This window comes from Moschus berezovskii, chromosome 14 (assembly GCF_049115385.1).
Source record: "Moschus berezovskii isolate FMDL1 chromosome 14, NW_MosBer_1.0, whole genome shotgun sequence".
NCBI classification, from domain to species: Eukaryota; Metazoa; Chordata; class Mammalia; order Artiodactyla; family Moschidae; genus Moschus; species Moschus berezovskii.
The window spans coordinates 47270386-47296918 of record NC_142473.1 but is presented as its reverse complement, the minus strand read 5'-3'; the positions used below and the strand labels follow the sequence as shown (position 1 = coordinate 47296918).

The 26533-nt window shown below is 38.0% G+C and overlaps 1 protein-coding gene across 4 annotated transcripts in view; it reads right to left on the bottom strand.

Annotated features, from left to right (window-relative positions):
- The window catches only part of SBF2 (SET binding factor 2), a 491894-nt gene that overhangs the window by 53314 nt on the left and 412047 nt on the right, over window positions 1-26533 (bottom strand). For all 4 annotated transcript variants that reach the window (XM_055423393.2, XM_055423395.2, XM_055423394.2 and 1 more), the window contains exons 18-26: window positions 24597-24767; window positions 22118-22380; window positions 20754-20926; window positions 19852-19925; window positions 18187-18382; window positions 13380-13507; window positions 11668-11843; window positions 8510-8655; window positions 6107-6305 (exon numbers count right to left, since the gene is read on the bottom strand). In XM_055423393.2, the coding sequence (XP_055279368.1) occupies window positions 6107-6305; window positions 8510-8655; window positions 11668-11843; window positions 13380-13507; window positions 18187-18382; window positions 19852-19925; window positions 20754-20926; window positions 22118-22380; window positions 24597-24767 (1526 nt within the window). The remainder of the gene's footprint in view (window positions 1-6106; window positions 6306-8509; window positions 8656-11667; window positions 11844-13379; window positions 13508-18186; window positions 18383-19851; window positions 19926-20753; window positions 20927-22117; window positions 22381-24596; window positions 24768-26533) is intronic.

Here is a 26533-nt window from a genome sequence, read left to right as displayed (position 1 = left end):
CCTTATCTTATTATAAATCAGTGCTGAGAGCAGGGAGAGAAAACCCAGTATATGGTCATATAACCTTCAATGACTTTCAGTTCAGTTCAGTCGCTCAGTCATGTCCAACTCTTTGCGACCCCATGAATCACAGCACGCCAGGCCTCCCTGTCCATCACCAACTCCTGGAGATCACTCAAACTCATGTCCATCGAGTCGGTGATGCCATCCAGCCATCTCATTCTCTGTCGTCCCCTTCTCCTCCTGCCCCCAATCCCTCCCAGCACCAGAGTCTTTTCCAGTGAATCAACTCTTCACATCAAGTGGCTAAAGTATTGGAGTTTCAGCTTTAGCATCAGTCCTTCCAATGAACACCCAGGACTGGTCTCCTTTAGAATGGACACTGGCTCGATCTCCTTGTAGTCCAAGGAACTCTCAAGAGTCTTCTCCAACACGAATGACAATTTTATTTCTCTTATTTACCCAGAGATTCCCTGGAAGCATTTTGAAAGCCTAGCACTTTCGTGCTTCAGGTTTACAGGTTATCATTTTCTAATACCACAAACTGATAAAGAGTCATAGTTGTAGACATAATCATTCATGAAGACTTGAAAAGCAGTTCCATTATTAGGGTCCCATGTTTCTTTTCTTTTTAAAATTGCAGTACATTTGATTTACAATGTTGAGTTAGTTTCAGATGTACAGCAAGGGCTTTTTCTTTCTAACTCCACTTTAGTATCTGTTTATTGCCCCATTTGGTTCTAGATATCATAGTGATTTTGTGTATTAGATAAGAGAGTAATGCTTAATAGCTTTTGGCACTGTTTCAGTAACTGGGAAAGAACCAACACACTCCTCTACCCCATTCCCCAGTCCCTTCCTTCCATGGCTTTAGCACCACAGACCATGCTCTGCTACACACAGGATCTAAGACCTTCCTGGTCCCAGGCATGGGCCTGAGTGACGGCCGGATAGCCACTGGTGCTAGGGTAAAAAGCATAGAGCCTGAAGGCCAGCAGAGGCTACTCTCAGGACCAGTGTCATTTAGCATGGAAGATAGGTCCATTTATCCTGCCACCTAGCCTATTCTACCACCACTACTGACAGCTACCAGCCATGGTGCCAAAGGATGCCTTGAGGCAGACTGGGCTCTAGGGGCTGCTGTGGAAACTTTGAGGGCTTCCCTCATAGCTCTGATGGTAAAAGAATCCGCCTGCCATGCAGGAGACCCTGGTTTGATTTCTGGGTCAGGAAGATCTGCTGGAGAAGGGGTAGGCTACCCACTCCAGTATTCTTAGGCTTCCCTTGTGGCTCAGCTGGTAAAGAATCTGCCTGCAATGCGGGAGACCTGGGTTTGATCCCTGGGTTGGGAAGATCCTCTGGAGAAGGGAAAGGCTACCACTCCAGTATCCTGGCCTGGATAATTCCATGGACTGCAGTCGACGGGGTTGCAAAGAGTCGGACACAACTGAGTGACCTTCACTCACTCTGGAAAGTGGAAACTTCTAATCAAAGAATAACACATATGCAAATGGCTTGAAACATACATGAAATAACACAAAAAGAAATTCATATCATTAGCACCTAGGTCAAAAAATGGACCATTACCAGCATCCAAAAAATCACCTCCCAATCAGTGTTTCTCCCTTTTCCTTCTCCAAAGATTATCACTAAACATCCTTGACTGCTAACAACGTGGATGAGTTTTGCCTGTTTTTTGAATTTTACAAAAAAGGAACAAATAGAATTTACTTTTTTGTGTCTGGCTTCTTTTTCTCAACAGTATAAGACTCATCCATGCTATTGCATGCAACTGTAGTTTGTTCATTTTCATTGCTGTAGAGCTGGGGTCCCCAACCTCTGGGCCATAGATCAGTACCTCCTCTCAGATCAGAGGTGGCATAAGATTAGAAATAAAGCACATAATAAATGTAATGTAATGTGCTTGGACCAGCCTAAACTCCCACACCCACCTTGCCCTGCAGGTCCATGAAACTGGTCCCTGTTGCTAAAAAGGTAGGGGTCTGTTGCTGTATATTATCCCACTGCTACTGCTGCTGCTAAGTCACTTCAGTCGTGTCCGACTCTGTGTGACCCCATAGACGGAAGCCCACCAGGCTCCCCCATCCCTGGGATTCTCCAGGCAAGAACACTGGAGTGGGTTGCCATTTCCTTCTCCATTATCCCACTATGTGACTATATTATTTATCTAATCCTTTTATTGTTGAGCTTGAGTAGTTTCTAGCTTTTGACTATATAAGAAACATGTTGCCATGAACATTCTTGTAGTTGTTTTTGGGAGTACGTGTGCTTTCCCAGATGGAGTAGACTTTCCAAGAAATACATAACAGATTGTGCACATGCTCAGTACAGGTCTAGAGGTTTAGCAGATGCTGCCCGGGAGCTTTCTAAAGTTGTTTAACCAATTTACAGTTACACCAGCAATAAAAAGTTCTACTTGCTCAACATTTTTTACTAGCATTGTGTATTGTTGGTCTTTTAAATTTTAGCCATTTTTGCAGGTATAAAGTTGTCTCACTGGGACTTTAATTTGTATTTATCTGAAGACTAATAAGATGAGTATTGTTGGAAGATGGAGGGAACTAAAAGTGCCTACCAAATTGAGACGGGATCTCGAGATTAAAGCATGAGGCAGGCAGCTCCATAAGTAAATATTATATATATATACATATAAAAATATAATAATAAAATGGATCAGTTCATTAGAGGGTAACTTACTCACAGGGAGGGATCTATCAGTGGATAATGATCAGGAAACATTCGCTACTATACTCTGAGCCACTAAGGGGCCACAGGACAATTTTATAGTCAACCTAGGGTATGGTGGTAGGTGCCTGGAAACAGGATGTGCATTCCCAAGTTAAGAATAATAGGTCACTAGTCTCAAGGGCCCTGGGAATACTTCAGGGAAGGTTTTCATCATTGTTTGGGAACTAACAGAGCAAAGCTCTTGATGACAGAGAAGTGATTCACTGCATAGTACAGTGTTGGGCAGGGTCAGCAAAAAGATAGGAGAAACTGTTAGGGCCCAAGATGGCATCAGTTATGCCAAGAGTCACATAAGCATCTTTTTAGATATTTATTGCCCACTAGGATATCCTCACAAAAGAGGACATCCTCTGCCTTTGGTTATTGCCTTTTTATTTCCCTAATGATGTTTTCTGATATATAAAACTTCTTAATTCATCCATCTTTTACTTTATGGATAGCATTTTTCCTGTCTTAAGAAATATCTTCTAGAAGCTTTATTTAAAATTTTAACCTTTTTCATGTAGATCATGTAGCTCTACAGATCAATGGGAATTGATTTTTGCCTACGCAATGTAAGGTAGAGGTCAAAATTAATTTTTTCCTTGTATGGATATCCAGCACCATATATTGAAAAATATCTTTTATCTACTGTTTTTAAATGCTATCTTTATCTTAAGCCAAGTGTTCTCATCTGTTGAGATTTTTCTATATTCCCTATTTTGCTCCAGTGGTCTATTCCTGTGAACATTCCATACTGCCTTAATTATTGTTACTTTATATAAAGTCTGGATATCCTGTAATATTATTCTATAAGATGATCCTGCTACTTCCAGCCTTTTGCGTTTTAATGTAACTCTTAGAATCATCTTTTCAATTTCTGTGAACATTTTTCTGGGATTTTGATTGGGATTGTATTGACTCTATATGTCAATGTCTGGAGAAACCACAGTTTTAGAGTACTGAATATTCTAGTCCAAGAACATTAAGTATCTATTTATTTGCAATCCTTAATACTGCTTTGACTGTACCATGTAGTGATTTTATATATCTTGTATTAGATTTAGTCTCAAGTGTTTAATAATGCTTTTTAGTGCTACTTTAATAGTACTAATAGTATCAAAATAACATCATTTAAAATTTCATCTTTTAATTATTTGTTTTTGGTGTATATATATGACTAAATTTTTTATAATAACCTTGCAAATTTGCTTATTAATATAACAAGTTTATCAGTTGAGTCCCTCAGATTTTCTATCTGTATAATCATATCATCTATGAAAAGCAGTTTTATTTATTTCCTTTCAATCTTTCTTTTATTATTTATTTTTCTAATCTTTTTGTACTTTCTAAGACCTCTAGTACAACACTGACTAGAAGTGGTGATATTGGGCATTTTTGTCCTGATTTCAGAGTACAAGTTTTCAATACTTTACCATTAAGTAATTTTTGCTGCAGGATATAGTTTTCAGATACTTAGGAAATTAAGAAGCTCTCCCTGTGTTTCCAATCTGCTTATGGTTTTTTATAAAAACTCATATATTATACTTTATAAAATGCTTTTCTATATACAATGAACTTTCAATAGTTCGTAATTCTTTTAATGTGGTGAACTGTACTGATTAATTTTCAATTGTTAAGCAAGTTTAACATTCTTGTAATAAACTACACTTGGTCATAATGAATTTTGAAAGAAATGAACCTTTTGTCATGAGCCATCTTCTTTTATTGCTAGTAAAATTTTACTTTAAAATATATTTTAATATTTATATGTTGACAATAGCTTTATTTTAAAAAGGTGGTTTTGTCTGCTGTATTCTTTCTGTTCACTTTTAACCTTTTGGTAATCTTGTATATTAGATATAGCCCTTAAAATCAGCATAAAGCTTAAAAAATTCTGATTATCTTTTTCTTTTAATTGTAACATTTATCAACATTATAAGTAACATAATTACTGATATATCTGAATTTAAATTTACCATCTTACTATTTGCTTTCTATTTGTCCCATCGGCAGCATGATTCCTTTTCTCTCTTTCTTGCCTTCTTTTGGATTATTTTTCACTATTCCATTTCCTTCTAATAGCTTAAGGGTTTATGCTATTTAATATCATCATAATTCCTTATAATAATCATTAGAATAAATGGTCTAATAAGATTTTATTTTGTTTCTGACAGAGTGAAATGATAAATAACATCTGTTTTCTCACTGTCAGATAAGATTTTGATAACAAGCTTCTCAAATAGCAGGACTTCACACCTTATGCTTTTGCTTACACTTAACTACAAAGAAAATTTAGTTAGAAGGACAGAGTATCAGGAAAATCACTGCATACTCAACAAAGTCACAGCCTTTTGGTACTTAATGTGAAATTTTTATTTATCCCAAATGTCAAAGTATATTCCCAATTTATTTCTCAAGGTTCAAATTTGTATTTGTACATTTAAACTGTCATTTAAAACGAGATATCTACAGTTCTTTAAGAACAGTAGGGCTGAAACTAAATAGTAACATTAAGACAACTTTCTAAAATATGTACAAGACTTACAAGTTACAAAGTACTTTCACAGTGTTATTGTATTTAATCAAACCAGAAATTTATACATGCAAAGAAAAGAACTTACCTGAAAATGATCAAACTTGTGGAGGGTAAAAATGTAGTTTTAAAAGATATAAAGCAGGAAATAGGGCTTAACAGATATATATAAAACAGCAGTAGACACAACAGAAAAAAGAACATGTGTTCATTTACATTCTTTAAGTAATATCTCTTGAAAAAATTCTAATTAGATAGCATAAGGAAACCTGACCTACACTTGGATTAGCAAATTATGGCCTGTTGGCCCAAACTGGCCTTGCCCACTTCTTGATGTACTGGCTATGGTTGCTTCAGTGGCAGAGCTGAATAGCTGCAATAAGATAACATATGCTGTGTAAAGTTGAAAATATGTACTATCTGGCTCTTTAAGGAAAAAGTTTGCAGTCCCTGGACCTACAGCATATTTTCATCTCTCCTCTGCCTGGGCAAATTCTATTCCTACTTCAAGCTATCTCAGGTATGCTAGAAGAGGGGCAAATGGGAAGAGAAAGACAAATATGGGAAATTCATAAAGTGGACAAAAACTATTATCGTCCACTTTCTGATCTAACATAGGCACTGTTCAGTGATACAGCTATACTTCAGAGAATGTCAGTGAGATGCTTGCACATGCTGCACAAAAAATGTCCCTTAAACACACATATCCCTGGATACCCTGGCTCCTGTTTTCCAGCATCTCTTTCTTTCTTGGCTATGGATGCAAATAGCCACTCAAATGGAAGAAAGGAAGGTCTCCTTTGGAGAGACTAACAGACTTACCTCCGGCAGAGTGAATACATCCTGTTGGAGGCAGTGATCCGAAAGTACTCTGGTTTAGAGCGAGAAGAGCTGCCACTTATGGTTCCCAAACCTAAACGCTGATAGTCTCTGAAACAAGCTTTTTCTACCAGCTGTTCCATTGTAGATTTCTCCGAGGCCTTCAGAGTGGTACTCGTGGGGAGTTCACTATCATCTGAAACTTGATGGCAGAAACAGGTTTTGAAGAAACGAGACAGCTCAAAGTAGAGGATTAAAAACTTCCTTCTAAAGAGGATCTTTAACCAAGACAGATTTATATTAGAGCTAGAGATGCTATGTATGCCAAAAATTGAATCATGGAGCTTCTATGAGGCATCATTATGCTCAAACATAAACTGTAATAGTCAGGTAATAAAATATTAGGAGTTCAACTAACTCAAAACGTCAGGGAAAGTAACTTAAAATTTCTAAAAACAACATAATTTTGAATATATTACCCATATTTTTCTGTTAGTCAGGTTTGATTTTTAATGTCCACCTGGAGTGATTTCTATTTAGGACTCTAAACACTCATACTTTGTGAGAGACTAACCTATTAGTAAAACTCACCTCTAACATAATCATTATACAAACTCACCAGGTTTCAGTTAACTTTAAAGGGCATAAAGTTTCATTAGAAATTTTTAATTAAGCAGAAGTTCACAACTGGGAAAGGATCTTTCTTAGATATGAAGAAGTTATATTTGGTGGAAGTTTTATTTTGTCAGAGGATGTGGTGTACATGGGAAACTCCCTCAATTTTGCAATCACAGGTTACAGAAGCCTTTAAAATTTTAGATGTTGGAAGAGTTTACCCAATAGCCAAGTATTTTAGGGAGGATTAAAAACAACAACATTCCTAATTGGTACTGCATGTTCTAACTAAAAAAAAAAAAAAATACCATGTTAAAAACTGTCCTAATTTACTTTCCTACTTATTTTTACAATGAGAGAATTCAAATTAACCTTTCAAAGTTTTTGGAAATGTACTCAAAGTTCTAATGTCAAAGGGAAAGATACGGCTCTCTTCAATTAAAAGAAAAAAAAACCCAGCTTATTTCTATAAATATAAGCCTTTGTGCTTCACTTTGTGAACTTCACAATGCAAATGTATCATTAAGTATCAGTTTTATTTGTTTTGGCCTCTTATCTTCAGAAGAGCAAAGAGTATTACATAATTTGGTCCTTTGGTAGAATAATTATCATAGAACAAGTTTTCGTTCTGTGAAATCATAAAAACTTTAAATTAGAAGAGTCAATAGTGATGGGTATCAGTATTTTTTGTATGGCTTTCCATGTGACTGTGAGAAGCCCGGGTTCCAATAAAAGGTCTTTTCACTGCCTCCAGAGGCAAGCCTGTAGATACACATACTGAAATGGAGACCTTTGGCCAATGATCTCTCTAAAGATGACATTTCTTTCTTTAAAATGTTCTTCTGTTGTTATTAGTGGCAGTAAAAGTAGTAGTTGTATAATCACTGGTGATCCAGTCTAAGAGTCTGAGAAGAAAAAGGATGCAATGGCATCCTCTCTCTTAGATCAGATTCTCTCTAGTGTTAATTCCATAGGCATAGTTGACATTGGGTTAAGGAACAGAAAAATTTTGCTACTGGTTTCCTGACTGAGTTATCTCAGCTTCCCAGGTTCTGCTCTTTTAAATCTTTAGCAGGCATTTTTTTCTTATCATCTAAGAATGCCTTCATCTTAGATTCCCCATATAGATTAGGAGTACCCACAATGTTCTCACCAAAACCCGAAATATTCAACTTTGAATAATTTATGTCCTTATTTTCTTATTCTTATTCCATAACAATAAAGTACAGGGGACTACTTTATACCTAAATTTCCTATGCAGTAGGATTTCTTTCTTCCTCCCTTTAATGAGACCCACATAACAGTGGCCAATTACCTCTATGGATTTAGTGGAGGAAGAGTGTGTGTGTGCTATGTTGCTTCAGTCATGTCTGACTCTTTGCAACCCCATGGACTGTAGCCCGCCAGGCCCCTCTGTCCATGGGGATTTTCCAGGCAAGAATACTGCAGTGGGTTGCCAGGCCCTCCTCCAGGGGATTTCCCCAACTCAGGGAATGAACCCGCATCTCTTACGTCTCCTGCATTGGCAGGCAGGTTCTTTACCATTAGCGCTACCTGGGAAGCCCAGAGGAGGAATACAACTTAACAGAATCTTATCTGAACAATGGAATACTGGGAAAACAAAAAAAAATTTTTTTCCAGTTCTGAGAAGCTGGTAAGTACGTCCCATCTTATGAGGTCTAGGTTTTTGAGAGACGGTTTAAGTGCAACTATGTCTTTATCTCTTGTTCTTACTCATATAAGAAGAAAGAACAAAGTTCATTCATGAAGGAAAAATGAGTTCTCACATACCAGATATGTCATCTTCTTCATTCCATCCAGGACGATTCACTCTCTCTTCCACAATTGTCCCTGTCCTCCTCTTCAATAAATACTGCCGCCCGATTGTCATTTTGCCTGCCCTTTTAGCACCTTTCACAATTGTTTTCGAGAAAGTGCTACAAGTTATAAAACCAAAGAGAATGTTAATTTAATATGAAAATGTCACTTACATTTTTTGATACCCATGTTGCTCAACTTGTTTCTTCTCTACCGCCGCACCCGCTAGTATTGTCCAGACCTTCATTAAGCCTCTCCTTCTTCAGGTCACTTTTTATATGGCAGAAGGCTAATTTACTGTAAAACATTGCTATCATCAGGACACTGTGTTAGGCACAAAGTGCAGGAACCTAGAGTGGGATACCGACTATTTATCATCCCCAATCTAAAACCCTCAGTTTGGCTTTTTGTCAAGCATGCCCCCAACCCACTCTGCTTATCCATGCCACTGCCTTCACCAGTTCCCAGAGACCATGCTTGCGGAAGTCCTCCTGCATGGAAAGCCAGCCTACCTCCTTCTCTTCTGATTCAGAATCTCTACTAACTCATAGGCTTTCTTTAAGATCATCACAAATGTAGCTGGCAGCACCTCCACTTATTTCTTAAATGCTTTAAATGTGTAAGTGTAGTGTCCTGCCTTCTGACACTAGAAACCTTCTGAGATATGGAAAAGAATAATTAACATAATTCCCTTTTCTGAGAGGAGAAAAGATAAGAAATCAGAAAACTGAGTATCCTTTTGAGAATCAGCTTTAATTACAGAGAAACTAGGATTTAAGATATTTGGATCTAAAAGTGCTTTATTTATTTAAATAGTTTACTTTTTATTGCTGATAGAAATTCTGGGTGTAGATATTTATAATTCAAAGAATTAAACAAAGGTCCCATTTCCTGAATAATCATATTGAGGTGAAGGTTTAAAGTAAAGATTGTTTTTGATTATGTTTGTCCACATACAACAACAGAACTTTTCCTGTGTTTTTTTGTTGTTCAATGAAAAGTGATAAGGATTCTTTTACAGTCAAATAGTTTTATCAGACCTCATCTTTAGTGATCTGAAATGTAAATTTGAGGGTTATGGACCTCAAATTAAAATGCTGTTTTACATAACTGTTAGAATTCACAGAATATAGATATTTCCTAAATTAAGCCTATTGTGACTCACTTCAGATGTAACTTAAACTCAAGGAGATTTTTTAATGTTTTCCCAGCTAGAGCTGTATCTTTTGTTTTATATATGCAAGATAATACTAAGAGATTATAAGGTTTAAAACTGATATGTCTCTGCTGTCGCTTGATAGAATAAGCTTGATTTTACAGATATATAATCACCCTCACCCCAACAGTTTCTAAACATAAGACACTATACAAAGCTTTGTTTCTTCCATAGAGAGCTAAAATAATGAATATCATAGGCTCCCCTGTAACCCCACAGTGCTAAGATGCAATGCCTGGCTCACCATTTAAATGTTTAAAATGCTATTCATGCTTCTTCAGCATCTCACAACTGCATATGCGTGGTCTCCTTTGCTTACCAGGTAACAATGGTATGAGTGGCTAGCCATGCAGTTTAGAAATGACATACTGCCTAAAATCTCAAATGGCCTATAATCTCCACCTGGTCCTCAGGCAAAAGGAAGGCCTTTTCTTCAAAGCCGGCAGAGTAACCCTAATATGTAATTTGTACTAGCAGATGCCCAAATTCCAGGTGATTAATGATGAATGGACTACAATATTAACCCTTATATTTTACCACTAATTGAAGAACATTTTAAAGCAATTGTTATTTTGTAATCATTCAAATGTAAATGTTTCAACATAAATTCCTAAACATTTTCATTAGAAAATAAGGGTTCCTACTAAAGAAATGTGACAAAAGTAAATGCAATGACTGATCCTGGATTGGATCCTCTACCAGACGGAAAAAAAAGTAGCTACAAAGGATCATGAGCAAAATTTAAATATGAAATCTGGGTCAGGTGAAAGTTTTATATCAATTAAATTTCCTTGTTGGATTACTGTACTGTGGTTATATAAAATAATGTCTCTGTTCTTAGAAATATATATTGACATATTAAAGAATAAAGGAGCATTATGTATGTAACTCAAATGTTTAAAAAAATATATATGACAGATAAAACGATAAAGAGAATGGAATACAGCATAAGCAATTGGTGAATCTAGGTAAAGGGTATACAGGACTCCTTTGTACTATGTTGTAACCTTTGCATAAATTTGACATTAAATAAAAAGTCCATCAGCAGACGAATGGATAAGAAAACTGTGGTACATATACACAATGGAATATTACTCAGCCATTAAAAAGAATACATTTGAATCAGTTCTAATGAGGTGGATGAAACTGGAGCCTATTATACAGAGTGAAGTAAGTCAGATAGAAAAACACCAATACAGTATACTAACGCATATATATGGAATTTAGAAAGATGGCAAGGATAACCCTATATGCAAGACAGCAAAAGAGACACAGATGTACAGAACAGTCTTTGGACTCTGGGGGAGAAGGCAAGGGTGGGATGATTTGAGAGATAGCACTGAAACATGTATATTATCATATGTGAAATAGATCACCAGTCCAGGTTCGACGCATGAGACAGGGTGCTTGGGGCTGGTGCACTGGGATGACCCAGAGGGATGGGATAGGGAGGGAGGTGGGAGAGGGGTTCAGGATGATGAACATGTGTACACCCCTGGCTGATTCATGTCAATGTATAGCAAAACCACTAAAATATTGTAAAGTAATTAGCCTCCAATTAAAGTAAATAAATTAAAAAAAAGCTACAGAAAGGAAAAAAAAAAAAACGTTCTCGTCTCTCAATCAGAACAAAACTGTTTACTTGACCTGGATATTGATGAAAACTGAAGGGATTGCTCAAAGGTAGTTAGAAAGTGAGCAACAGAGGAAAAAGGGAAAACAGAACTTCACATTCTAAAAATGTATCATAAGCAATGAACATGATTGCTCCATATGTCATTGCTGCTTTCCATAACTCCTGAGCTTGGTTCAGTGTGTGTGACAGAATGGCAAATACATACTGACTTAGAAGGTAGGTCACTTTCCCTGACAGTCAACTTTGGGAGAGCTGAAATGAAGAAACCTGTCTCCTCACCGAAAGGAAGTGTTCTTTTCCTTCTGCTTGGGTAAAATGATTTGTGGGGTAGTTTGTCCAGCAGCAAAAGCAAAGGTGGTAAAAATGGACTGAGGATAACGAAACTTCATCAGCTGTTTCTTAAAGATCTCTACTACTTCTGGACTCACTTCTTCATCAAATGCTACTTTAATCAACTAGAGACAAAAGAAATTAAACATATCAGAAACATTAAGGATTTCCAGACAGCTTTCTCCGCAATTACTGAAATAACAAAAAATAACAATACTAAATGACAAGAGGTTAGCGACTGAAGGGAATTTGGATATCATGCAATACAATTAAAAATTTTTTAAAATAAAAAAGGGCTCAATAAATTGAGGGCTCAGAAAGGTTTACTTGTTATAGATGGTTGGTTGATAAGGAAAATAATGTATCTTGAAGTTGGGTTTCTTTAAGACTATCTTTTCTCAATTTCTTCTCCTTTCTGGCTGCGCTGTGTGGCTTGTGGGATATTAGTTCCTTGACCAGGGTTGAACCTGGGCCCTCAGCAATGAAAGCGTGGAGTCCTAACCACTGGACTGCCAGGGAATTCAGGACTGTCTTTTTTATGATGCGATAGGGAAATTAACTTATAGTGGCTGGAGTAGGAATCATGTCCACCTTGTTTATCAACCACTGGTGGTCCTAGATAGGGGATTTGCCTAAGGAAGTGTCTTCCCATCCAGAGATACTACAAATCTAGGAAGAAACAATTAAGCTTGACTAGACTCCTAATCGGTAGACCCATGTGTTTGACAGAGCCTTTAGACAGCGTCTCTTGGCATCTGTTTCTGGAGGAAATGCCTGTGGCTCTTCTATGGAAGAGGCAGAGCTCTGAGACCACAGCATGCTAGTTTAGAGTCCTTTGGCAGTTGGAATAATGAAGAAATCCCTAAGAGATCAGTACTCTCATGTGGCCAGAGCAGGTCTGGACCTACAGATCAGAAGGCTTACATTTCACACAACCGGAATATGGAAGTATCAGGGAGAGCTTCTTGATTGGAAGGAACAAGGCAAGAATTGGAACCCCTGGAAATCTGAGAAGTCAAAAACAAGGCACAAGGGTGGGAAGAGCAAAATGTGCTCTTGAGAATTATTTTTTTAAAAAAAGCAACACTAAGAAAAGATCACTCTTCTGAGTGTCTGGTTAGCATCAGTAATTCCCACAAGTTCTGAAATGTTCAGAGCTTCCTGGAAAAACCTTTGCTTCATCAAGCTTTACTTATAATCAACAGTACTTTAGCTCTAGCTGTAATTCTCAGAGATCTGCCTCTTCCATAGAAGAGCCACAAGCATTTCCTCCAGAAACAGATGCCAAGAGATGCTATCTAAAGGCTCTATCAAACACAAATTGAAGTATTACATGGCAAAGAATAAGAGTCAACAGTGTCAGTCTGAATTTCTGAGATTACTCAATATTGACAGATAATCCACTGTTTCTCTGAGCTGACTGAAGGGCTCAGGAAACAGAGGATTAAATAAATCCAATGCTGTTCATGAGCTGACTCAGTCGAAGATTACCCTCACAGAACCTCTGATCCTCCTTCTCCTCTAATTCCTGACCATATACGATCAAAAGAAAGTGGCTACCATTTGTAGATGACATCATTTTTAGAAATGACAAATGTCTACAAATGACATCATTTGTAGAAAAATTTTAATAGCACAATGGCGGCTCCCTTTCTTAATACCTGAAAAGACGCCGATGTGATCTGCAGTCCTTCTTGCATGTTCTGTTGTAGTTGATTCTGCATTGTGATCTTCTTCTCCTTGGTGATGGAGGCAATGGGGAAACTTCGTACAACTGTCTGCTCACCAACTATAGGAAAACAGGGCACAGACTAAGCAACAGCACTTTACAGCCCATTTCTAGAGTCTCTGCAGTCATTTTACCAGCCTCTGCTGGAGAAATGCGTCTGGAGGACAATGTCCAGGAAAGAAGCAATACAAAGTGCCATGATTCTAGAATTGCATTCATTAATTGTGTTGCATGGCAATTCAATCCTGACATACATTTCTTTCCTGGAGTGCAGGAATGGTCCCAAACTGCCAACCTTCATTCTAGTTCCCCAACCTATTGTGTGTCACACAAGATCATCTGGTTTAAGGTATCTCACAGGAAGGGTAGGTATTAAACAGAAGAAAAGAAGTATCTTCAAATATTGAAAAGACATTTACTACATTTAATATAAGAATAAAGAGAAAAGACTGTTAAGATAGTTAAAATTTGTTTCTGAATAAAGGCACTATACTATGTGTATGTGCCTTCAGAAGATATACTGGGGTTAGGCCCAAGATTCTTAAACTGAACTGAACTGAAAGTCACTCAGTCCTGTCCAACTCTTTGCGAATCCATGAACTATACAATAGAATGGGAAAGACTAGAGATCTCTTCAAGAAAATTAGAGATACCAAGGGAGCATTTCATGCAAAGATGGGCTCAATAAAGGACAGAAATGGTATGGACCTAACAGAAGCAGAAGATATTAAGAAGAGGTGGCAAGAATACACATAAGAACTGTACGAAAAAGATCTTCACAACCCAGATAATCACGATTGTGTGATCACTCACCTAGAGCAAGACATCCTGGAATGTGAAGTCAAGTGGGCCTTAGAAAGCATCACTATGAACAAAGCTAGTGGAGGTGATGGAATTCCAGTTGAGCTATTTCAAATCCTAAAAGATGATGCTATGAAAGTGCTACACTCAATATAGCACTCAGCTATTGGAAAACTCGGCAGTGGCCTCAGGACTGGAAAAGGTCAGTTTTCATTCCAATCCCAACGAAAGGAAATGCCAAAGAATGCTCAAACTACCGCACAATTGCACTCATCTCATACGCTAGTAAAGTAATGCTCAAAATTCTCCAAGACAGGCTTCAGCAATACCTGAACTGTGAACTTCCAGATGTTCAAGCTGGTTTTAGAAAAGGCAGAGGAACCAGAGATCAAACTGCCAACATCCACTGGATCATGGAAAAAGCAAGAGAATTCCAGAAAAACATCTATTTCTGCTTTATTGACTATGCCAAAGCCTTTGACTGTGTGGATCACAATAAACTGTGGAACATTCTGAAAGACATGGGAATACCAGACCACCTGACCTGCCTCTTGAGAAACCTATATGCAGGTCAGGAAGCAACAATTAGAACTGGACATGGAATAACAGACTGGTTCCAAATAGGAAAAGGAGTACGTCAAGGTTGTATATTGTCACCCTGCTTATTTAACTTATATGCAGAGTACATCATGAGGAACGCTGGGCTGGAGGAAGCAAAAGCTGGAATCAAGATTGTGGGGAGAAATATCAATAACCTCAGATATGCAGATGACACCACCCTTATGGCAGAAAGTGAAGAAGAACTAAGAGCCTCTTGATGAAAGTGACAGAGGAGAGTGAAAAAGTTGGCTTGAAGCTCAACATTCACAAAACAAAGATCATGGCATCTGGTCCCATCACTTCACGGCAAATAGATGGGGAAACAGTGGAAACAGTGGCTGACTTTATTTTTTGGGGCTCCAAAATCACTGCAGATGGTGATTGCAGCCATGAAATTAAAAGATGCTTACTCCTTGGAAGGAAGGTTATGACCAACCTAGAGAGCATATTAAAAAGCAGAGATATTACTTTGTCAACAAAGGTCCGTCTCGTCAAGGCTGTAGTTTTTCCAGTGGTCATGTATGGATGTGAGAGTTGGACTATAAAGAAAGCTGAGCACTGAAGAATTGATACTTTTGAACTGTGGTGTTGGAGAAGACTCTTGAGAGCCCCTTGGACTGCAAGGAGATCCAACCAGTCCATCCTAAAGGAGATCAGTCCTGGGTGTTCACTGGAAGGATTGATGTTGAAGCTGAAACTCCAATACCTTGGCCACCTGATATGAAGAGCTGACTCATTGGAAAAGACCCTGATGCTGGGAAAGATTGAGGGCAGGAGGAGCAGGGGACGACAGAGGATGAGATGGTTGGATGGTATCACCGATTCAATGGACATGAGTTTGGGTAAACTCCGGGAGTTGGTGACGGACAGGGAGGCCTGGCATGCTGCAGTTCATGGGGTTGCAAAGAGTTGGACACAACTGAGTTACTGAACTGAACTATACATAATCCATGGAATTCTCCAGGCCAGAATACTGGAGTGGGTAGCCGTTCCCTTCTCCAGGGGACCTTCCCAACCCAGGGATTGAAACTAGGTCTCCTGCATCGTAGGCAGATTCTTTACCAACCGAACCACCAGGGAAGCCCCAAGATTCTTGAGAATTTAAATATTAAAGGAAGAAAGGAAAAATATAAATATTTATCAGCTACCCGAGGATCTAGAAAAGAAGCAGCACACATGAGGTCTCCCCTGGAAAGCTCACAGTTCCTTATGGGAGAGGAAAGTCACATGCAGAATATAACAACATGCAATTAGTGCCCAGGTTTGAGGGAATATGGCTTTAAAGACTTCAGAAGGGAGAAGACTTCTGAATGCTAGATGGCTAGAGAATTAATTCCCGGAAGAAGTGACAGGGCAGGTGAACTTTGAAGAGAATGGAGGCTTGGATCTGCAGAAGGGAAAAGGGTGGGCATTTCAGGTAGCAGTACAAGTAACAGAACAGGACAGTGAAGAGCAAGGACTCTCAGCTAGTAAGCCAGAGAGGGTGAGATGTGAACTAGGTGTATCTGACTTAAAAGCCCCTTTATTAACTAATATTATTATCAGAATTCCTCATTCCTTGAATCTCTAAATTCCTAATCTGGAAAATTCTGATTATTCTCTTTTGTTAAACTCATACCCAGATATTAAATAAAACCAAGATGTACATAAGATTTAAGTTCCAAAATGTATTAAACAACTTATGTTTATATCACTCATGCAAAATGATCAGATTCTTATGTGTCATTAAAGGAGAAATTTTAAAATTTAAATTAAAAGAGAAATAAAAGAGGCAAATAAAAAGGTTTTCTCTGATGAAAATAATTTTCCTAAACTGTGAAGTTAACCCCAAAAGTATCAGGAAAAAATAAGAGACCAATACAAACTTTCACACTAAATATGGCTTTGATTTCTTTAAAAGACGTAATTTAGAGCAGTTTAAATGACCAACTATCTCATATATTTATAAGCCCATGTGTATGGCCACTGAGCTCACAAAGGTTTCAGTTCAAAAAATGGTAAGTACCAGATATCTAGTTTTAAAAATATACTTGCTTACATATACAAATGTAATTTATTTACAGTAATATGACAGAAGAGAGTTGAGAAATTCTGCTCTGTTTTTTCACTTTTCTTCAAAATGAACACAACTATTCCTGTTGATTGTTTATTGAATTTTATAAGTTTTTCGCTTTTCATGTGGTAAGCAATCTTTATGACCAAGATAATAAACCATATTGATTCTAGGTAAGCACGGGATTATACAACTGTGAGAGCTTGAAGATAATACAGTTCATACATCTGAATCCCACTGTCTGACAAAGTGCACAGCATATAGTACATACTCATCAAATGACAACTGAATAATTTCAGATGAGGAAGGAATTCTAGTGACCATGTATCCCCATGTTTCTCAATCCTCAGTATGCATCAGAACTATACAGATGTCTGGGTCTCCCCCTTCCTAGCATCCTATTACAGATTCCAATTTAGTTGTTTGAGAGTTAGACTCAGAATTTTTTTTTTAAAGCTTCTCAGATAATTCAAATACGCAGTCAAGGCTGAGAACCACTGGATTATCACTGAACGAGTCCGATCCCCTCATTTTATAAAAGGGGAAATTGAAACTTAGAGAGATCAGGGGACTTACTTAATATATCCAGATTGGTCAACAGCGACTGAAACCTGAGCTTTTTGATCTAGAGTCCAATAATTTCACCCAAAACCTTATATGCTTATCAACTAGAATAGTTTACATAGAGACTACAGTGATTTAAAAAAGATAATTCAGATTTGATAGCGTATGCTATTCTTTCTAATGCAGAAGACTGTGGACAGTTGTAGAAAACAGAAGTTGATAGAGTTCAGTGAGCAGAAGAGAGTTCTGCTAAGAGAGGAAAGGATTAGTTGAAATGGAATGAAAGAAGTGGGTGGGGTTAGTTAAGTTAGTGCTGCACAGCCCTGTAACTTGGCACACCCTCCCTCTCACAAAGGGGATCCTGAATCTGGAAAACCTCAGCCTTAACAATTTACTGCAGCATTCAGAAGGTGGGGAAAATCAGCAGGGGATGCCACTAGCAGCTGGATACTCTGAATACCCTGAAATCACAAAATGCTACTTCATGAAATTATTATAGTTTCAGTGGATGAACCATGGTTTGCTGTTTAGAAGATATCCTTGGTTCTTTAAATAAGAATCCAAATTATCATTAGGTTTGACAGACAGTATTCTAAAAAAAAATAACGTGTGTGGCAAAAGGCTTACTTTGATTTTGAACTGACCTGCAAATCACTGCACACAGATGGAAGCAAAGCCTCACATAGATATCCCTGTTCTGATGACATAATATGAGCCTTACCTAGTTGATCATGGGGAGTCCCTCTAAACAGAATTCTGTATGTGGTAAGGAACAAGGCTCCTTCTGCTGGCAGAAGCTGAGGGCCTCCAAGAAGGCCTCCAGTGGCTTCTTCTCTTCCATCAGGATCCAGTAGGACTCGAAGGCCTTCACAAACAATTTCTTCTCCTGGCAGTAGAGCAGGTCTAAGAATCTTGGGCTAACAACAGACAAAGTTATTTTAGACACAACTCTATAGAGAGACTTCCAACCCTTAGACCAAGGTTACCTTGTCAGTTACAGATCTAAAAACGTGAACCAGACTTCCCACATAGCCAAAATGAGTAAACAGATTTGGGAAGAGTCAGAAGTGATGTTTCTGCATCCAAATGTAAAAAGACTCTCTGCAGCATTACTTATTCACAGTAAAATCGCTGGAAATTACTAAACTATTTGAGACACTTATTCAACGGAACATTTTGCAACCATCAAAAAGAATGGCACGAATCTAGATACACAAACACAGAATAGATTCCAGAATATATTGCTAAGTAGAAAGAGTTACCAACCAATATGTACATTATGATTTCCTTTTAGTATATGAACCAAACTGTTAAAGCTAGTACTATCATGGATAAGGGTAGAGGTCAGGGTGAGGAGAATCATGGGAGACTTTCATTTTGTTTAATGTGTGCTCCTTTAACGCTTCAATTTTATACAAAAGCACCGTTAGTTTGCAAACTGAAAAAACACATATTTTAAAAAATGGACACAACTTTAAAGAGCCCTCCTTAGCCTTTAATAAAGATTAAGACAAAAAAATGGCCAAGTTATGACCATTTACATATCTTGGGAAATAAGGAACCACATGATACACTCCCTTGAAGACTTTAGTGCTAGAAAAAAAAAGTCCATCTCTCCTGAAGCTCTAAAACACTTATTTTCTTTTACTGAGCAATAAAACTATACAAATCCGGACAATTCTCTTTGTTGGCTCGAGGAAGCTCAGAGCTAAAATGTAAAGCCAAAATATAATGATCACTGTGTCTCAGATTTCTGATAGAATCATCTTTCCTCTCCATCTGGCTTTTGATTTCTCCTTTGATTTTATTTTTAATAGTTCTGTTACATAGGTAAGAGGGTCCTAAACCCTAGTTCCACAGACTGGTGCCAGACTAACTGCAAAATAATCACCTGGGATGCTTATTAAAGTACAGATTCCCAGGCCAAGTCCCAGGGTTCTCCAATTCAGGAGGCTGGGCTGAGATTCAGGCCTCTCAATTTTTAATAGACTTCCCAGATGTTTGTGATGTATGTTTGTAATGCATACAGATTCAGGAACCTGGTGATTTTATGGTAATTGCCTTAAGTCATTTTTTGGGGAAAGGAGGCAGAACATAAAACCTTGGCTTGGACTTGGAAGTTAGAATGTTCACAATTTATGCCCTGCCTATAAAAGTAGAGTCAACAAGAGATTATTATTGTTCCTTTGTTGATCTCCTATTCTGCTTCACCATCCTTTTTATGAGGATCTACATGTAAACTCCTCTCAAAGTTTAATGTATCATTAAAACTAGAGCTGGTCTCTGTAGAATGTTAGAAGGTAATTTCTGTGGCACAACAATCTACTGCTGCTGTTTTTAGGAGACTTTACTTACTCCCTCAAAGTATGCAGTCCAGAATAATTACCTTCTGTATAGGTGGAAGTCTTCTACTCTCTCGATGCACTGCTTCTAGGGTTTCAATGTGCATAGCTACAATTCCTGGGATAAGTCAGAGAATTCAAAATAAAAGAGTACCAAACAAGCAGAATTAAAACAATTCTGAATATTTTAGAATTGAAAACTAATCAGAGTTTGGTGGTTCTTCAAAAAGCTAAACACAGAATTATCATATAACCCAGCAATTCCACTCCTAGGTATATACCCCAAAGACTGAAAATAAAACTCAGACACTTGTGTATGAATATTCATAGTAGTACTATTTACAAGAGCCAGAAGGTCACAACAATTCAAGTGTCCATCGACAGATGAATGGATAAAGAAAATATGGTATATCCATATAATAGAGTATTATTCAGTCATAAAAGGAATGAAGTCACAATACCTGCTACAATGTGGATAAACCTTGAAAACATTATGCTAAAGGAAATAAGTCAGACACAAAAAGACAAGTATAATATGATTTTACTTATATGCATTATCTATAATAGGCAAATTCATAGAGATAAAAGGAATTAAGAGGCAACCAAGGGCCAGAGGGGAGAATGAAAAGCTACTGTCGAACAGGTATGGAGTGTCTGTATGGGGTGATGAAAAAGCTTTGGTAATAGACAGTTGGTAGTAGTTGTACAGCATTGTGAATATAATTTATGCCACAGAATTTTACATTTAAGAAAGTTAAAAATGGCAAATTTTATGATGCATATTTTATACAATTTAAAACTATTTAAAAAACAAATCGAAACCAAAATAAATAGCATGACTAAGCTACCTGGAAGCCAAGTGCTATGCTGGAAAATGACCCATAAGAATAATCCTTATTCAATTATTTCTAATATTCTGGTTCTCTGATGTCTGCAAAGTGATTACCTGGTATCATGCAATGCAGGCTCTTGATATGATCCTGAGTAACTCCACTCTCCGTACAAACTTTGTCAATAAATCGGGTAATGAAACGCACAACAGAATTGGCAATGTCATTATTCTCTGAATCTTCAAACCCACTTTCTGTATCATAGCTCTCAGCTACACTTCCTGCAATACTAAGAAAGTCAAGGGAAGAAATCATGCTCAGTACTCAAATTTAACAAATGACTAGTATATCACAGTGACTTTCCACAGCAGTTTAAACTTGCTCAAAGGGATGTGTACTCAAGTAGAAACCTCACTTAACTCCACAGCTCCTCTGTAAGTGATAGTGGCGAAACGCGATGTTTTGCCTACACTTGGAAGCTACTGTCAGGCATTGTTCTTTGGACCCAACTTAGGTGCCAGAGTCACTCACTATGTAAATCAGATTGTAGAAAATGTCATGAAAGAAAAAAAGGTATAAGAAAATGATGGATGTGCTACTTAAGACAGGAAGTCAGCAAGGTCTCTCTGGGTAGGTGACGTCAGAGCAGAAAACTAAATGAAGGGATTTTTGTGACTATTTCAGGGAGAGTATCCCAGATTGCGGGAATAACAAGTACAGAGGCCCTGAGGCAGTATCATGCTTTGAATGTTGAACAGGGAGACCAGTTTGGTTGATAGAATAGTGTAGGAAATAAAGTCTGAGCAGCAGCCAGGGGCCAGATCTTATTAGACCTTATGGTCTAGGGGTTTTATTTTCAGTGGTATAGGAAGTATTTAGGGTTGAGATAGTGTTAGTTGCTCAGTCATATCTGACTCTTTGTGATCCCATGAACTGAAGCCTGCCAAACTCCTCTGTCTGTGGGATTTCCCATGCAAGGATACTGGAGTGGGAAGCCATTCCCTTCTCCAGGGGAATCTTTGTGACCCAGGGATCAAACCTGGGTCTCCTGCACTGTAGGCAGTTTGTTTACCACGTGAGCCACTAGGGAAAGTGTGAGAACAAGGAATGGTTGAAGACATGATTACAGGCAAATGCAATGGGTAAGAGATAAGGAAAAGGAGGGCCAAGAAACAAATAATCACTTTAATAAGAAAGGGTCCATTAGTACTTTTCCACTGTGCTTTCTGTAAGTTGCTATGGCAGAAAGTAACTGAAAAGGCTAGATCAGTAATGGGTGAGACATTTAAAAAGTCAGAGGTCATAAAAGAGAAGAGGGTATGGAGGTAATTAAGAATAGTTGGAAAAGCTGAGCAAGTCTGAAGATGAGGAAAATGGTTAATTTTTGAAAGATGTATTAGCACTGTTTACCCAAAATACTTCGTATTCTGTGCTAAACCAAGAAGGATAGGAGTGTCTGTATGTTTCCACACTTCAGTACCTGTTTGTGACAATGCTGTTGCTCCCACTCTCCCAGTCTCCTGGGGCTGACGCTCTTAGGAGCTTGTTTTTACTTGAATCCAGGGGTACCAGCAGATTGACCATGAGGTTTGCAAAGTGAATGGCCTGACTAAAGACAGTGCTTTCCTCACGCTGCACCAGCTCCTGCTGAGTTGATTTGCTCAGAGTAGGCCAAAGGCGTAGCTGCTCAGCTGCCAAGTCCATTGCTGTCTTTTCCTGATATTGGTCATCAGGAAGTTTATCCTAAAAACCAAACCAAAACAAAATCAAAATCTATCACTTCACACGAGCTTTAAAAAACATGGAAGATGTTTTAATAATTCATCTATTCAATACCTATGTCAGTAAAAGTGGAAATATATAAAAAATATATAATAAGAACATGAAACGTAGTCTTCCTTTTTTCTGAGCTCCAACAGGCCTTGAATGGAACCATGTGACAAATCCAAGGAGAAAGCAGCAAAGCACTGAGGTACATACTTCTCACTGCTAACACTTCACTGCATTTACTGATACTTATCTCTGGCTCTATCACCTTCAAGTCACCAGTTACAACAAATTATTGACCTGAAATACCTGAAATGCTCTGGTCAAACGTGCCAGTAGCATTTTCTAATACTCTGCTATGTTTCTTTTCTTTTTCTCTCTGGTTGAAAAAGACAGAATGACCAAAGTCACAAAAAAGTAGAGCTAGATTTCCTTGTAAATGTGGGAGTCAAACATTATCATTAAATGGGTATACAGGAGTCCATGGGATTTTTAAGAGGGGTTTCCTATAGGCTGAAGACTTAAAAACAGCAGTAACCCATACCTGCATAGTACTTTACAGCTTATGAAGAGCTGGTATATCTATAGTCTTACTCATATCTAACCTGTGGCTCCGAGACATACTTTTACAGAATAGAGGACACAGAAGCAATGACATGTATTTGCTTTATGAATGTTTTGGAGACATACCAATGTTGTGCTAAGTCACCAGTCACATCAGACACTTTGCAACCCCGTGAACTGTAGCTCAGCAGGCTCCTCTGTCCATGGGATTTCCCAGGCAAGAATACTAGAGTGGGTTGCCATTTCCTTCTCCGGGGGATATTCCTGACCCATGGATTGAACCCGTGTCTCTTATATCCCCTGCACTGACAGGCAGGTTCTTTACCACTAGCGCCACCTGGGTACCCTCATACCCATGATAGCACTATATTTTCTTTAAAAATTATCAAAAGCACCTCACCAGGCCAATCATCTTTAGAACATGACCTAAAGTTGATACTCTTTGGATGTGGCCCAAGTTACCCCTTTACCCAAGCGCATCTGCTGTTTTAAAAGAAAAATCTGAGTTTTAAATTAAGAAAATAATTAAAACTAACTGTATAGTAATAATTTGGAATATCTGAAAGATGTCAGATAGTGCCGTATGTTATTAAAAGTTTCTGTTCTTATCATATTCATGAGTAGACCAATAATATGGTTAAAATCACTTGAGGCATAGAAATGTATGAATATCAGGCAATTTCAGTTAGCTATCTAGGTTCATTTATCTCTAAGGAAAATTTTAAATGGCGGAAAGGATCAGCAGCGATGTATTAGCCCAGCATGTGGAAAACTTACTCAATAAAAAAAAGCTAAAAAAAAACCCCAACAAATTACTCCAAAAAATTACTCTTAAAGTGAATCATCACTAGTAATCAGCCCTTCATGCTGCTCTAAGTTCAATTAATAAGGACAGTAATTTCTAACTTTTATGATTTAGTACATGCCAGAAACTCTTCAATGTCCTACACTTGTATTAGACATTAAAAACTTACAATAATCATGTCTGCTCATTTTGCTAACGAAGAAATAAGACACAGAAAACTCAAGTGAACTGCCTAAGATCAGACAGCTAGTGTATGACATTTCAAAATTTCAATTAACTTTAATTTGGGCTTCCCAGGCAGCACTAGTGGTAAAGAACCCGTCTGCCAATGCAGGAGACATAAGAGACGCAGGTTTGACCCCTGGGTTGGGGAGATCCCCTGGAGGAGGGCATGGCAACCCACTCCAGTATTCTTGCCTGGAGAATCCCCTGGACAGAGGAGGCTGGTGGGCTATAGTCCACAGGGTCGCAAAGAGTTGGATGCGACTGAAGTGACACAGCACGCAACTTTAATTTGACATTTCTTTAAGAAGTTAATTGCACAGAGACATCTGCCTAGGTATTTTAGGTTGACTCATTTCAACTTCCTATAAATGTTTCCAGGGAATTCTTATTAAAATATAATAAAACAATTCTAGTGCTATGTAGTAAGAAGTTATTATGGGAAAAAAAATATCAGGAATCAATAGAAGAAAGATGCTCACCAGGGGGCTTCCTAAAGTAAACCCCAAGTACGCTGGTAGGAAGTGGCTAGATAATACCTGACTGAACTTCTCTTGAAGCCAGGACCCTAGCCCCACACAAATACATTTCTTTATCTTACCTTTTGCTTCAGATGCAGGGCATGATTGTCCTCCTTGGCCGAGAGATACAGGGAGCGAACCTGTTCCTGCACTGCATTATAAAAGGTTGTCTCCCAAAACTGCTGATTCGTCCAAATGGGGTGGTCCTGTACACAGGTGTAAGCAAACTGGCTGACTCCAGGGGCCAGTTTCTGTGAGAACACATAATATATATCACCATGGAGCTGACAGGGTCATGACAGTTCAGAAGGTTACAGAGGCCACAGATAATCATGAATGTGATCAAAGGATTTATCTAAACTTATCTTATGGCAATACAAGCTTAGCAATCAGCAACGTACACATTTTTAACTGGCAACTTTGGGCTTGCTATCAAATCCTTTAAAGGCGTCTGTCATTTTATCTCTTAAAAGGGACATTTTAAAGTCAAACGTATTATACGAATTAGAGAATATATGAAAAGTACCTAAACACTGTACTGTGCATATAGCAGGAACTGTAGAGTTGGGTAGTTATTACAATTAGGACATATAATAAAATCCATCACAACCTAAATCTAAAATCCCAGGTAGTACAAAAATTTTTCTACTTGGTATTTTGGTGGGGTTAGGAGGGCACTAACTGAAATGCGAGTGAGCCTACAGCTTGGCCTTACACACAGAATGACGGCATATCATGAATTTCCCTTCTGCTCACTCTAGCCCTTTACCTCCTTACCAAGGCTGCTGCCTGGCTCACACACTCGCCAGCAGACTGTCCAGGGCTGCCAGGGTATTTTCTGGTAACCAAGTCTGGGTGTGGGATGGCCATCTAAAACCAAACCTTCCTTTCCAGGACTTCCTGCTTGACTTCTAAGTAAGAGTAAACCTTACTCTGTGATCAACAACAGAGGGAAAGAAAACTAACTCTGCAGTCACTTGAAGAACTTCATAAATATACATCTCATTTAATACTGAAAATCTTGTAAGATGCATGTTGTTATTGCCAAATTAAAGAAGAGGACACAGAAGTTCAAAAAGGTTTAACTGAGTGATTGCCCAAGGCCATATAGAAATTACATAAGTGGCAGAACTAGGTTTCAAGCCCAAAGTTTGTTTCCAAATCCCCTGCCCTTTTTACTATAGCAAATTATCTTGAAAAAAACTGAAAGCAAATCATATATAAATTGAATAACGGTTAGTACACCTCTCTGTTATTTTAATCTTTTATTTTAGGATTTTATTTCCCAGAGTAATATTCTGCCTTGAAACCTCTGCTATGACCTGACTCACCTTTCCACAGCTGTTGCTTTCACTTCTCAAAGTGAAAAATGTCTCAAAAAAATTAAAATCCATTATTTCTCAGCAAATACTTGATAATTGTCTCGTTAGACAACTTTTCAGTCCATTTTATTCTTTAAAATTGAGTTAATTTTTTTTCTATCAGTAAAACTAAAGTTTCTGATAATGTAAGTTTTCTTTTGAAGCAATTAATAAGTGAATTCTTTTCTGCTGAAATACTGAACACTGAAGATCACTATTAAAGTTGTACACATAACAGTTATGTAGCAAAGAGTTCATTCTTTTCTTACGGATGCATAACAAATGCATAAGGTAGCTGGTAAAAACTTATATGCTCAATACATGCAAATTTCCTTCTTGGTCTACAGCAGACTAAATCTTCAACTGGAATAGATACCATGCATACCATGAAATGTACTGTGATACTTAAATAATTAGAAGTGGGGTGGCTGTGATTTTTGCCTATTAGAGTCTGTGTACTTCTGCATCTCACGTGTAAGTCCCTTTCAAGGTAGGCCTATGTACCATTGTTGGGGTGATCATCTATTAACTCTTAAAGGCAGCCATAAGCTAGAACTGACCACGAAGCAAAGGTCAGGAAATCCTTAAGGGGAAGTTGCATGAGGATTGCTCATTTAAAACACAGCTACTCTCTACCTGTACAAAAAAGATCTTCA